The sequence below is a fragment of the Henckelia pumila genome, chromosome 3 (genome assembly GCF_033568475.1).
Source record: "Henckelia pumila isolate YLH828 chromosome 3, ASM3356847v2, whole genome shotgun sequence".
Taxonomy (NCBI): Eukaryota; Viridiplantae; Streptophyta; class Magnoliopsida; order Lamiales; family Gesneriaceae; genus Henckelia; species Henckelia pumila.
In genome coordinates this window covers 188,373,639-188,389,317 of record NC_133122.1, presented here as the reverse complement: position 1 = coordinate 188,389,317, position 15,679 = coordinate 188,373,639, and the positions used below count along the sequence as shown (strand labels likewise).

The 15,679-nt window shown below is 33.6% G+C and overlaps 1 protein-coding gene across 1 annotated transcript; it reads left to right on the top strand.

Annotated features, from left to right (window-relative positions):
• Window positions 1–2,112: 2,112 nt before the first annotated feature.
• Window positions 2,113–7,035, top strand: LOC140887199 (wall-associated receptor kinase-like 14). Its single transcript, XM_073294293.1, has 3 exons — window positions 2,113–3,025; window positions 5,401–5,463; window positions 5,638–7,035. Exons 1-3 carry the CDS (start codon window positions 2,284–2,286, stop codon window positions 6,906–6,908), a joined length of 2,076 nt encoding a protein of 691 aa, XP_073150394.1. The 5' UTR covers window positions 2,113–2,283; the 3' UTR covers window positions 6,909–7,035.
• Window positions 7,036–15,679: the final 8,644 nt, after the last annotated feature.

Genomic DNA, 15,679 nt, shown 5'->3' with positions numbered 1-15,679 from the left:
CAAGCCGTTATCCGGCACCAGCCTTCGCAGCTTAATTTTCAAGATTGATGTTTCTCCAGAACCTCCATCTTGAGGGAGCCTGCTAGCTATTATTTGTACAAATATTCCTAGTGATTTAATTGGATTTTATCCTTGTATATCTATGTTTATATTAGGAGTTTATTTAGGCTTATCTAATCTTGATAGGATCTCAATACTGTTGTATATAAACTTACTCTTGTGATCAATAAACTCATTCATTCACAAAAACATATACTCTCCAACCAAGAAAGACTACTTTCCGAGATTTCGAGATGTCCGAGTTCTTCTGGGCCCTGGCTCCCAGGGCGCTTCCTCCCGGACCCAGTCAGAACCCTTAATCCCTGGCTTTTCGGGCTTCTCTCTAGAGTTGTCCACCTTACCCGAGTGGTCCCGTTTTGTCTACCTGGTTACGTTATCTCCCCTCCAAGTTCAAGCAGGGGCAGAGCTTGCCCTGGCCCAGTGTGGGCAGCTGCCCACACTAGGCCCAAAAAAAAAAGTATATGCATATAGGTCCAGAATTTATAGCCCATTTTTTTAAAAAAAATTTGAAGCCCAACCCACACTTACACAGATCTAGACCAATTTTCTTTTAATTAGCAGCATGTGGGAATTAGGCTTTTAATTTTGAAATCTATCTTCTACTGCGGAATCGGGATGGCGAGATGAAAACTTCGCCGCACACTCTGGCTTATCTGAATTATCATATTTGTTTCTTCGAATATGGATGCAATTCGGCCAGTCCTACGCCTATCACTTTTTTGCTTTCAATATTTTAGATCGTGCTTTCTATTTAGGTATGTAAAAATATATGTAGCCAATTTTATTTGCCATGAATTCATGAGATATTAATTAGGTTTCAAATTGAAACTCTTGTTTAGAAGTTGGAACTAGATTAAATTATAGAATTGGATGCAATAATTCCCTTGAGTCACTCGATGATTTTCTTGATTTTCCTTGAGGCCTTGAATTGATTAAATGATTTTTCTTCTCCAACATTAATAATAAATTAATAATCGAACATGGGATTTATGTATATGCTTCCTGCTTTGAATATCAAAATTGTAAATTTAAATAAATACACTTGTTACGAAATATAATTAGTCTATAATTAATGCTTAGTGTGTTACTAAAAAACAATTGCTTTGAATAAATACAGTTAGTGTATATGCTTCCTGCTTTGAATTTCCAACATTTAGTGACTTAACAATTTGGAATTTTGTTTGATGCATAATGTATTATACTTAATCCATAATTATTTTTTTGACACTAGAAGTCTAGAATTATTAATTTGTGATGTTTTATGATTAGAAAATATTATATTTTTTGTTGCATGTTGTCGCTTACACTGACCTAATATCATAGCTCTGCCCCTGAGTTCAAGGATGATCCGGACCTTTCCCGAGATATAAATAATAACAATAAAAAAATTACGTTGAAGAATAATCAGTAAAATATACTTTTTTAAAAAAATAACAAGGATGTTGGTATTATTAAGGGTAGATGTATATCTTGTTAGAATAAGTACAAGTACTAAGCATATGAACAACAACCCACTTTGTGAAATGATTGTGATCTCAAATGTAATATACTCTCCAAATCGTTGAAATCCAATCATAAAAACTATATATAATCCCATTTTAATTTTAAATATTATTATGTATCCATATTTTTTATGGTACGCTAGATTACTTAAGGAGAGAGGTTTAAAAAAGCAACCACTTCATGTATTTGGTTAGATTTACATTCAAAAAAATATATATTTCAATTTGAAAGAGAGTAAATTAACATGGTCTAAGTTGTATTTGGATGAAAAAAAATCAAATTTATAGATTTAAAATGTATTTAGAGAATTAACAACATAAATCCAATTCACCATTTCGTATTTATATTATATTTTATGTTGGTTAAAATAAATTTCAAGTTTACCTAGTAAATTATCATTCTTATGGTATATTACTATCGTTTAAATAAATAAAATATGATTAAAAATAAAATGATAATGGAAATATTTCAAGGAAAAATGATTTTAAAAACCAATCAGTCACACATGTTGAACGAGTCTTTGCTATGCTAATATATATCCGTAGGGGGAAAATGAGGCCGGGAAACTTCCTGGAATACTTGGGCGAATATGTACACTTGCCCCAAACTTCCTCTTCATCATCCTCTGTATCTTTGCATCTAATTCTTGAAATTTCCAAAATCTTGAAGAAATAGAAAGCATTGGAAGAGACGATGAATGAATGATCCCTTTCGCTCAACATGATTTTTCATTTTTACCAAAGAATTGTTTGTTTGTTATTATCTGTTTTCATCCTGCCGTCTTTTGCTCAGAGTAACGGCACAAGGGCATGTAATCGGTTTTGCGAAAATCAAGCCGCGCATTATCCATTCGGGTTCTCCGATGGTTGTGAAATCAAGTTAAATTGCAATCGAAACTCGGGGAACATCACCATCGGCAACTTTTTGGTCCAGAATTGGACGGCCGATCACATCCTGATAAGTTTTCCGGCGAGATGTGATCGTCCGATTGAAGAACTGGAAGGGCTCTTCGGCGAAAACTACGCGCCCACGTGGCGAAACGGCCTTCTGCTGAAAAATTGCAGTTCCAGAGTGAACGATTGCGTGATTCCAAGTAGATTGATTAGGTCAGAAATAGGTGGGCAGGAATGCAATTTCAACGCAACATGTTATTCGCAGGATATTGATGACGAAACAGAGTTTCTGGATTATGAAAAGGTGTTGAGTAGGAACTGCAGATTCTTACATTCCTCGATCGTGGTGGACACGGATGGGAATCCCGGCGGCTTGAGAGGGAGCACCGCCGTGACTCTGGAGTTTCAGACGGCTGAGTTGGGTTGGTGGGTTGTTGGGGATTGTAATTGTGACCCAAACGCCAATTGCACGGGGATCATACAAGGAGGGGTGAGCAAAGGGTTCCGCTGTCAGTGTAACCACGGCTACGCCGGAGATGGTTTCGCCCACGGTCAAGGTTGTCGGAAAGGTTTGTCCAATCACTTCAATTTCTGTTGTTTTTTTTTTGGGAAATTAATTAATTAATACGTGTTGACTTTAACACAGTGACTCGTGGAAATGGGAATGGTTTTAGCTTTGATTTGTCAAATGATACATACTTAGTGCTGTAAATTGGACATACCTGGTCTCAGATATCATTAAATATAGTTTTGAGTTTTGGGAAGGAGGATTTAGATTCCTTTCCCCTTATTTTTTTTCAAACTATAACTTTTACCTTGTTTTAATTTAATTAATTAATTTACGAACTCTCATATATATTTTAATCGGATTGGAGGGGTAGTTGGATTTTCATCATCAATCGTGGACTTGGTATTGGGTCATGTCATATCGTCTATGTTAGCCTTTGAATCGTTAAACGCTAAACATTGAAACTTGATCTGCAGCTTCCTTTCTTTGAATTTTATAGTATTTTTCTACGTAGAACATGCGTGGGCGGTGGGTAGTAGTTATATTAAAGAGCAAATGATGGGAAAAAATGGTTTGGAAGAATGATGCATTATTTATTAATCTATTAATCTATGATATATTATATTATATATATTATATATAAGTTGAGTATCTTATAGTAACTAATTTTTTGTATGTCATGACACCAAAAATCATTTTCCAATTCAACCCTTCTTTGTCCACTTTTTTCTTAACATTTTTTTCTCACTCCTTTTCCACCTTTTCTTCAACCAAATTGTATAATGTTTGTTTTATAATTAATTTCACATGTATATATCTCAAATATCAAATTGATTATATTAGCATATTAAATTTATATCATCTTTTCAATAATTAATTTTAAATTACCATAAAAACTTATAAAATTTTATATATTATATGACATATGCAACTGTGTGTGCTTTTATCGCTAGTTAAGATAAGAATAAGGTAGTGTTTTCGAATGATGCATTATTTATTAATTAAGAATAAGAATAAGGTAGTGGTTTGGAAAGCCATTAGGAGAATAAGAATATCGTGTGTTTTGGAAAGCCTTTAGAAAGTACTTCGTAGATTATATAAAAATGTTTTTGAGTGTTTGTGAATGATAACTTCAGTTTCAGCTTCTGTAACTTTTACTCAAAAAAAAAAAAAAAGCTAGAAGCAAAAATCAAGAATGTGATTTTTTTTTTTGTTTGCTTTTGATTTTTTTATCTGGTGTTCAAAATTAAGTTGACATTTATATCCTTCAAATATTTATCAAATTACATAATTATTCTTAATTCTTTCAAATCATATTTAAGTATAAGCATTTATTTCTTAAATAATATTTTATATTTTTATATAATTTGCGTTTCCCAAATTTTTTATGCATATTTTTGTGCATTTATACAAATTTTTTTATTTTTTTATATTTATTAATTTTATATAATTTTTTCAAGGATTCATGTTATAAAAAAAATAAAATTTGACAATCTTCATAATGTAATAATAATTATATAAACACATCGTTGATGGTGTGAGTATCATATTTTAGTTAACTAAAATAGATCACTTTTATACAATGTAAGGATATTGTTGTCAGTTAACTAAAAATTAAGTAATTATTATTCACACATTTAAAAATTTTAGCTTGTATTAGTTTTAAACTTCTATTTCCAAGCATTCTTTACTTTAACTTGTCAACTTCAAAATAATTTCTAAAAAAATCATTTTAAATAAAAAAAAAACTCTACAAAACGCTACCCTTCTCATGATTCTGAATGAATCATAAATCAGTATGTAAATAAAATAAAAAATGGAAGAAGAATCAAGGACCTTGACTTTTGTACTGATTCTACTATTCAATCCAGACATGCATGAGATGGAGCACATATTTGTAATTTATTTATTTATAAATATAAACATAATTAAATGTGTACTTTGAGTAGGGCTAGTTCGATATGGTATACCGACCTTTTCAAAGAATACCGCATATCGTACCGAAAATTTTGGTACCTAAAAAACTGATACCGATACCGTACCGACATTTCGGTATAACATAAATTCAATACCGTTCTTACCGAAAAATAGACGGTACAGTACGATATCGCTATAATACCGTCTATACGACATTATTTAAAAAAACTCTTGCTTTTCACCATAAATTTATACCGTCTATACTGTCTATATCGACTTAATTAATATTTAATTATATGTATATTAATTAATTTTAAAAAAAATATGAATGTTGTTCGGTATTTTGGTATATTTTCAAAAACGTATACGGATACCGTAAAGTGATACCGTCCCGAAATTTTCGAAATATACGGTTTTTTTTTTATAGGATATATACGGTTTTCGGTATTTCGATATTATTTCCCACCCCTGACTTTGAGTTAGTTTTCGTCTTCCTAACTGTTGATTTTCAAATACCAGATCCTGTCAACATGAGTTCTTCATGGAGCCGTGGAAAAAGGAAAGTGGGTATTCTTTTAGGAGGTATATACTTCTCAACCTTGTTATGATTGCACCAGTTTCCTGTATGTCTTAAAAAAGATACCGAGCCATAATTCCATGTTTGAATTCAGTATTTTTAACCGATCATGGCCCCCAATATCCGATCGAATTCCTTGGCCAAATCTTTGAGTAATTAATTCTATGGTTTACTGGTAGGGATTCTTGTTGGAGGCTCTTCGGTGGTCATTTCGGCTCTCGTCTTCCTCTGCATAAAGAAACGTTCCGCCTCTCTGAAGAGCATTTTAACTGCAAGGCGTTTAATTTCTGAAGCAGCAGGCAACTCCAGTGTGCCATTATATCCTTACAAGGAAATCGAAAGAGCCACAAATGGCTTTTCCGAAAATCAACAGCTTGGGACAGGCGCCTATGGAACTGTTTACGCAGGAAAACTCCACAATGATGAGTGGGTAGCGATCAAGAAATTAAGAAGTCGAGATCATGATAGTGTCGAACAAGTGATGAATGAAATCAAACTTCTATCCTATGTTAGCCATCCAAATTTAGTCCGTCTCCTAGGATGTTGCATTGAGAATGGTGAACATATTCTTGTTTACGAGTTCATGCCAAATGGTACCCTTTCCGAGCATCTGCAACGAGAGAGAGGTGCAGTTCTCCCGTGGACGACTCGGCTCACCATTGCTGCTGAAACGGCTCGTGCCATTTCTTATCTTCACTCGGCCATGAACCCTCCAATATATCACAGGGACATCAAGTCGAGTAACATATTATTAGATTTGAATTTCAACTCCAAAGTAGCTGACTTTGGTCTTTCAAGATTTGGAATGACAGACGATTCCCACATTTCAACAGCTCCACAAGGGACTCCTGGCTATGTGGATCCTCAGTATCATCAGAACTTCCATCTTTCAGACAAAAGCGACGTCTACAGCTTTGGTGTCGTTCTTGTCGAGATAATCTCAGCAATGAAGGTAGTAGACTTCTCTCGACCTCACAGCGACATTAATTTGGCTGCACTTGCAATCGACAGGATCGGGAAAGGTCGTGTTGATGAGATAATCGACCCATACCTGGAGCCAAACCGAGATGCTTGGACACTCTCATCGATACACAAGATGGGAGAACTGGCTTTTCGATGTCTTTCTTTTCATCGGGACATGAGACCGTCGATGATGGAAGTGGCAGAGGAGTTGGAACAGATTCAGCGCAGTGGTTGGGCACAGTTGGACGAGACCACATACCCGGGATCGTCCGTTGCCTCTTCTTGTTCGTCACCGTATCATGGGAGTGAGAAATCATTGAAAATAATGGCATTCAAGAAATCCGGGGTGAAAAGCAGTAGGTTGATAGTTCCCTCGAGAACAGCAGAACATGTGGAGGATTGTTCACCAGTTTCTGTGCAGGATCCTTGGCCGAGTGAACAGAGCTCACCATCGGCTAGCAGCTTATTGGCTAATGTGGTTCGGTGACTGAATACATATATATATTTGGTTTGTAGGGAAGTTTCGAATTTTTGTTCAGCTATTTATTTGGTGCTTGTAATTCAAACTAGGACTGGCAAAATTCAGAAAATTCCCGACCCTTTCCGATTCTCAACCCGTTCACGTCTCGAATTTTTTTCGTCCCGAACTTTTCCCAACCCGATTGGTCGGGATTTTTCGGGATCGGGATAACCAACTCTACCCGATGGGATTTCCAACCCGACCCAGATATATTAATAATATTTTTTAATTAAAAAAATAGATTTTTTTTATAATTTTTTGTTTTAATATTTATCTTTTATAATTATCTACCATATAATTATTTTTTAATATTTATATTTATATTTTTTAATATTAACATTGAGTTATAAATTTTTATTTTGTTTTTTTATTATTATGAATAATTATATGTTTTTATTGTATTAATCAAGTAGTTGTTTTATTTCATTTGTAATGTACTAAAAAGATGTTTTAGTTTTTAATGGTTATATACAAAGTAATTTTAATTTATTTGTAATGTACTAAGAAATTCTTTGAGTTTTTTCATAAATTTACTATTTAATAATAGGTGAATCTCATAGTAAAATTGATTTTGGTCATTAATGTGAGTGGACTAATATATCATTGGTTGTTTTTTCTATTTTTTTTTATCAAAAAGGGAAAAATGATAATTTTACATGAAAAACTTTCCCAATCTCTCCATTTCTTCCCACGTTTCTCAATCTCTCATCCATCATTTTGTTACATATTATTGCACAAATATCTTTTTAATTTAGTGTTCCTCTTAAGGCTGGCGAAATTCAGAAAATTTTCGACCCTTCCCGATTTCCAACTCGTTTTCGTCCCGAATTTTTTTCGTCCCGAACTTTTTCTGACCCGAGTGTCCCGACCCGATCAATTTTGGGATCGAGATCGGGATAGGCATCTCTACCCGACGGGATTTCCGACCTGACCCGACCCGAATATATTAATAATATTTTTTAATTAAAAAATAGAATTTTTTTTATAATTTTCTGTTTTAATATTAATCTTTTATAATTATCTACCATATAATTATTTTTTAATATTTATATTTATCTTTTTTAATATTAACATTGAGTTATAAATTTTTATTTTGTTTTTTTTATTATTATGAATAATTATATGTTTTTATTGTATTAATCAAGTAGTTGTTTTAGTTCATTTGTAATGTACTGAGAAGATGTTTTAGTTTTTAATGGTTACATACAAAAAAATTTAAATTTATTTGTAATGTACCAAGAAATTCTTTGAGTTTTTTCATAAAAATTTTTTAAAAATAAAATTCATAGAATTTTTTTTTAAAAAATATTGTTCTTGATTACCCTCTCCCGACCCGACGGGATCACGAACATTCGGGTCCCGACACATCTCGGGTGCAGGATCGGGAGAAAAAAAATCTCAATTCTTATCGGGACGAGAATCAGATAAGGGGTTATGGGACGGGTCCCGACCCGATCCCACCCCTAATTCGAAGTGCAGGGTTGCGTATATATTAATTAGTAGTGCCAGCGAGTTAATTTGAACCCAGTGATCTCTTTTGAGTATTCCCGTGTGTTCATCTTGAATCTAATATGGCATGATTTTAACATGATTTTTTATTTCCATATGAATTTGAACTGGACATCCTCAAAATTTTGTTGATGAAAAGTTTATAATATATCATGCAATTTTTATTGTATATATATTGAAACATAAATACAGAATACCTTTCTAAATTAATATTAGTTAAATTAATAACATCTCTAAAATAATATTTTTGACTTGGGTCAGTTTATTAAATCAATAATTTCGATAAATTAATAAAATAATAAATTTTCGGGAGACTCTTATAACTAAGTTGTGATTCTATTGTCGTTTGTTTTTTCTTGAAATTCAAATCTAATTTAAATGTGATTCTAATTGAATTTTTAATTTTTCTCATTGCATCCAAAAGTTCTGGTGTTCGTGATAAGTGCAATTTATTGCACTTATGTTTCTTGCATTTAACTTGGATTTGTGCTTTTTCTTGAGTGGTATTATGCGTTTTGTATCGTTTGTAGAAGACGAGGCAATGAGGAAGTGTTATGGCACATATGGAGCATAAAAGAACCGAAATGGTGGTGGAAAGTGAAATGAGAGAAAAAAAAAAAAAAAAGCTGAAGACGCGACCCGTGCAGAATTGTGGCACCCCCACGCCACCCTGGCGCTCCAGCGTCACTTGGCAGGCGCCCTGCAAAAATTTAGACACGAATCAGCGCTCTAGGCGCACCTGCGCAGCTTCGTGGCGTCGCGACCTACTTGGATGGGGTATTTTGGAAGTGTGGACTCTTAGTTTAAAAGTGGATATTAGCGTAGAGATTAGACATCTTTTATCAAGGGTTTTCTACGCATAAAAGAAGGTGGCTACAAGCGAGAAAAGATAGGAAGAACGAGTAAGGAAATTTGGAAAACAAGAGACGAAGATTGCATCAATCCGGAGACGGAGAACGCGACCTCCACTTTTTTTCTACTTCTTCTCCTTTTTAGATTCTTAATGAGATGGATTATTTTCGTAATCCCTCATCTAGATGGTCGACGTAGTGACACCGAAAACCATGTTTAGGATCTTTTGATATTGTTATCGGAATTCTTCGTTTAATTCATTTGTGTTTTTCTGAATTATTACTTTCGATTCTATTGGCCATAGGTCGATTGAATTATGTGTTTAAATCGAACAAAGTCTCTCCTCTAGAACTCTCTTATTAATTGATCACAGTTATTAACTTAGTCCTTGAATTTCTTAGCTATTTATATAATCTAGAACCTTGCAATTACCGTAGTTTTAAATAGGATTAATTCGGGTTTGTCATTATCGTTCAGTGTAATATTAATTTAAAACGACTCTAACTCTACTTTAAATAATAATTAAATAAAATACGAATTTTTCAAAAAACTTTCGTCATGACCTATTTAAATATATAACAACCCACCTGTCACATATAGCAAATTTAAAATCACAACCAAAAATACTAAACAAGATAGACCGAAAAAGAACGGGAACATAAGAAAAGGATTCGTCATACAAACAACCAAAGGTTAAATAATTTGATAATTACATACCCAATAACTTACAATAAATTCTTGCGTTTACATAATTAATCCAATCAATAAAATAATAGACTTTAAAGCATTAAAATTTGAACTACTATTGCGGAAGACTGGCATAGGTCGGAGGGACGTGTCGTCCCCGCATCGCAGTCCACTCGATAGTCTTGCCCCTCGAACTCAATGAAATACTCCTCACTTGAAAATAATAAGTGTAGTGAGTCTAAAAGACTCAGCAAGAATATGGGGGGATAACGAGTACTACGTAAATACAAGCACACGGAGATTAAAAATAGCTTGATAATAAAATACTTTGTGCACTTAATCTGAATAAAATGTACTTCTAAAATGGGAGAACATAAATATAACATATGCATGGCTAAGTCATTTATAATAAATGAAACTGCATAAACTGTATCTGAATCTGTAATTGTAACTGTGAACTTAGATCCTTGATTGTGACTCTGTGATTTCGATCATGATCATGGCTGCAGTGCACTATGCCGCAAAGAAGTCAGGATAAAATCCAACCCAATCTTGCCCTGTATTTGGTAAGGGAGGCCAAGATATCTCTCAGCCCCACACGAACAAATGCTAAGATAAGGAAACCCATAATGATTTGGTAAGGGAGGTCAAAACGTCTCCCAGCCCCACACATACACATGAATAAATGTAGTCACAACCATCTCACTTATTTCATAAAATACTTTCTTTCATACTGAATATGGACTTAGCATGCATATGTAAATATGACGTACATGTAAATATTTGACCACCGATCATGCAAATGAATCACACAAGGATGACCGGGATGGTGATTTAGGAGACAAATCAAAGGATGGGGAAACTAAACCATAATGTCGCGCTTAAGACAATATGGAGCGGTTAGCCCGTAAAATATGTAACTTGCTCGATTCTTAGTTAAAAGGGATTCCACTTGAAAGCACGACTCCACGACACTTAAAACAAAGTAGGGAATTCAACCTCTTAATTTTATTCCTAAGAAATCATTTTATAAAATTCACAATCCCAGACAGCCCCTGTTTAAATCCAAAATTTTGTACCAATCCAATCCGATGCCTAAAACTCGTCCAAATCTTAACCGAATTGATTTCCGCTTGAACCAACATTTTCCTAACATTCTAGACCAATTCCAGACCCGAGCCCTTAACATAATTCTACTTTTACCCCTACCCTAATCATAGGTTTCCGGACAGACCCAACAGTTCCAAAATTCTGCTCATGTCACCTTCCTTATACTCAACCCAAAACTTATCTATTTGTCTCTCAACTCCAAGCCACTATCCTAGTACCAACACCAACATTTAACCTCATTTCAAGCACCTACAACTCACCTCAAATCTATCTAAACTCATCTCAAAGGCAGCCCCCCAGCCACCATCAAAACCGAGCCCTCTTCTCCTCAAATTCGGATTTCCCTCAACTCCAACCTACAAGCTAACTTTAATTCATCCTAAACACTACCATGTGAACTACATTTCACTCATGGTAGCCCCTATTCCACCATCCAAATCAACACAAACAATCACACAAATTTTTGAACCAAACAATGCAATATATATATATATATATATATACATATATATATAGAGAAATTTTCAGCTGCCCAACCATGTTTTCCCACTTGGTTCGCGACCACTATATATATATATATATATATATATATATATATATATATATATTTATGGAATTTTCAAAAAACTAAGGCATCAATGCAACACCAATCAAAAGCATAATCCATTTCATTCCTCAACCAAAGAATTGTAATATCTTAAATCCTCAAGCACGTATGTATCAAAAATATGCACGGAAAAATATTCGAACAGGGCACTGCTCATTTTTGAAAATTGTGAAATGCATCAAAATCCAAACACACAACATAATAATCTACATTGGTGAGAAAGAAACCATATTATTGCCATAGCTACAAAAATCGAAGAACACAAAAGCTCAATGAACTACGACCGATTCCATTTCCTTCAAAAACAGGGCACAAACTTTTCTGAAAAGAATGAAATGCAGTTACACAATCTACACCCGACACAATACTTTGAAATGGTAAGAAAAGAACTCATATTCTTGCCTAAGCTAGAAATCGAAGAAGCAAGAGCTCGGGTGAGCTATAGCCGATCGTAGGAGCTGGAAAAATGGAGTTGAAATCGAGCTGGAAAATGGTGGAGCTCGAGCAGATTTCCTGGTGGAAAGTTTCACCGAGATGAACCCCTGATGCGGCGGCCGAAGGTTGAAAGAGAAGAGAAAGAAGTGCCGGTCGATTTCTTGAAGAAGAAGGGGAAAAAATGGAATGGGTTCTATCGGCATTCGCTTGGAGAGGGGATAAGAAATGAAATGGGCCGAGGTTGGGTTAGGGAAATTCTTTAATGGGCCGTGTAAAATGGTTAGGGTAGAATAGAAATTGGGGCGAGCGACATGAATTTTAAATGTGCAAGAAATATGATGTATAATATATAATACGTAATATTTTAAATGGTGCGAGTAAAAGTGTTAGGTCCAAATTCTTACAAATACTCAAATTTGAAAATCCAAGAATTAAACACTTTAAATATTTTGATGTCACGGCAACGAGTAAAATATTTAAATATCAAGCAGAGAGATTTAAAATAATTTAAACAAACTAGACTAACGTTTAAAATCAATTTAAATAAATACACAAGCGAAAATAAAAATCTTTATAATGATTTGGACAATTAAAAAGGATTTAAATAAATAATCTAGGCATTTAAAATAATTTAAAATAACTAATCGCTAAACTTAGGTTATTTAAAATAAATAAGTTGGACACTCAAAAATATTTAAACAAATAAACTAAACAGTTCAAAAATATTTTAAATGAATAAACTAAACAATTAAAATCATTTAAATATGCAAGCTTAAACTTTTAAAATATTAAAACAATTAAGCTACACAATAAAAATCATTTTAACAAATAAACTTAACTGTTAAAAATATTAATTAAATAGTTAGTACAATAAAAATCATTTGAATAAATGATAGAATATTTTATTAACACATAATTCACATAAAGAATTTAAATCAATTAAACCTAAAAGTAATAATCCTAATATTTATTAAATTTAATGCATGCAATTTAGTAGATTAGATTTTAGGTGCTAAAATTCATTCCCCCCTTAAATGGAATTTCGTCCACGAAATTGAAGACTTATTAACTATGTTCGAATACGTTAGACCAGATCAACACTAAATTTTCTAATTTAGCACCCACATGAGTTGGCCCAAATCAGCTTTCGCTGCGCACTCTGATGCTTATTGATATCTATATCATCAAGGATCTGACTAACTCTTATTGCAACATAAAATTTACAATTCTTACATATCTTCCCAAGTGGTCCTATCCTCAATTTACCTTCAACCTAAATTTATCAACTTTAAAAAAAAACGTCATCCTACCGCACTGATAAGTTCTGTTAGAACCTAATGGGGGGGGGGGGGGATTTAGGTTCTATTGGCAACTTTAGCAATTTAAAGCGATTATGCAAGTATACAAGCAGAAGACTTAAGCAATCAAATAATAAGTGCGGTAAATAAATGCATAATGTAAATAAAGCAGTAAAAGAGATAAGAGATGTTTATGGAAGTTCGATGATAAATCGTCTACGTCTCCCCTTCTTGGTTAAGTCGATTAACCAAGGATCCACTAGCACTTCGAACGCCTTGGCCTTGATGGCTCCAAGGATAGCCTTACAACTTGACACGATCACCGCGCCGATACAACTCAACACTCTTGGCCTTAAGGGCTCCAAGGATAGCCTCAACACAACACTTGGCTTCACACTCAAGTGCTTACAACGATAGCATAACACACTTGGCTTCACACTCAAGTGTTTACAACAATAGCACAACCAACTCACAAACTATTTTTACAAACACTCTCAAATATATCACACAAACACTTTGATAGTGAGAAATTGCTTGCAAAGGAGAGAAGAGATGAGTTAGGATGTCTCCAAATGAACTTGGATGACCTCTATTTATAGTTGGCAAAGATTTGAATCTGATTTGAGTGCTTGGAGCGTGTGTTAAGAAGTCAAGGAGAGACAAAAAGTGTTCGGCGCCGCTGCCTTCTTTTTCCAGCACTGAGCGGATTTTGTGGAAAAATCATATCTTCCAATCTAACCGTTGGATTGATCTGAAATTTGTACTGAAGCTTTAAAACATCCAGATATTCATTTTGAACGGTGCAGATTTGATTTGAACGAGGCAATCATTTCCAGTAATTTTCGGAAGTCGCTTCATCATGTTTTCGAACCTATTCTGTGCAACAAATTTGAAAAATTCATATCTCTTAATCCATCCGTTGGATTGACCTGAAATTTGGACAGAAGCTTTATAACATCATAATACTGAATCTGATGGGTGGAGATTTGATTTGGGTTTCTCAAACATTCCCAGTTATTTTCTGAAGTCGAATCTTCATGGTTTCGTTCCTTGCAGAAGTGGGTACTATGCAGCATATATGGAAAAATTCATATCTCTCATTCTAGCCGTTGGATTGCTCTCAAATTTGGACAGTACTTGTAACACTTCTTTATATAGATTATGACCGGTGCAGATCCGATTTGGAGTCATAGAAAATTTCCAGTAATTTTCGGAAGTTGCTGCTCTATACTTTGGCTTCTTCTTGTCTTTTTCTTCATATCTCTTAACAATGTTCCATCCATTCAATAAGCAATACAAGACTTTATAAATACATGTATAGCTTCAAAATAACTTCCAATAATTTATTTTTCAATAAATTTAATCTGCAAAATCTCACTTTAAATGGTTAGTAATAATTAACCGAGTTTTGTAATCATCAAAACATAATATTATGAGACTTGTTAATGCATTAAAAACATTAATCTCATAACACGAGATTTGTATGCGTTTAAGGCGTAACAATCTCCCCCTTTTTGATGATCACAAAACTTGGTTAAATAGGAGAAATAAATGTACAATATTAAATAAATAATTTAAATTTGCAAAATATAATTGCATGAATAAAACTCCCCCTAAATTAAACAATTAGTGAAGAAGAGTTTGTTTATCAAATAACCGATTTTAGTGAAGAAGAGTTTGTTTATCAAATAACCGATTTTATTCTTCATGCATTTAACCATACTAACTCTCCCCTTTAGTTAAAGTATTTAACCAAACTAATTCTCCCCCTTTTTGTGATAATCAAAAAGACTGGAAAAGTATGCAAAAACATGAGAATTGAAATATGATTTCTAAAATGCAACACATAAATTTCACATAAATAACAAAATATGAGCGTATAATATTGAATAAATACAATTAATTTGTATTATCCAAAATTAAGTTGCTCGAATTTTATATTAAGCTCCCCCTTAATATGTCATTATCTTTAGAATATGTCAACAAGTGATTACAACTCAATCATGCCAAGTTCACCACGCAAACGAATAAAAGTATTTTCATCTAGTGGTTTTGTAAAAATATCGGCAATTTGATTTGTCGTGTCAACATATTGAAGTTCAACTTCATTTCGTTCGATGTGGTCACGAATAAAATGATGACAAATGTCAATATGTTTGGTGCGCGAATGTTGAATCGGATTCTTTGTTAGACATATGGCACTAGTGTTGTCACAGAAAATAGGGATTTTTGAAAAAGAG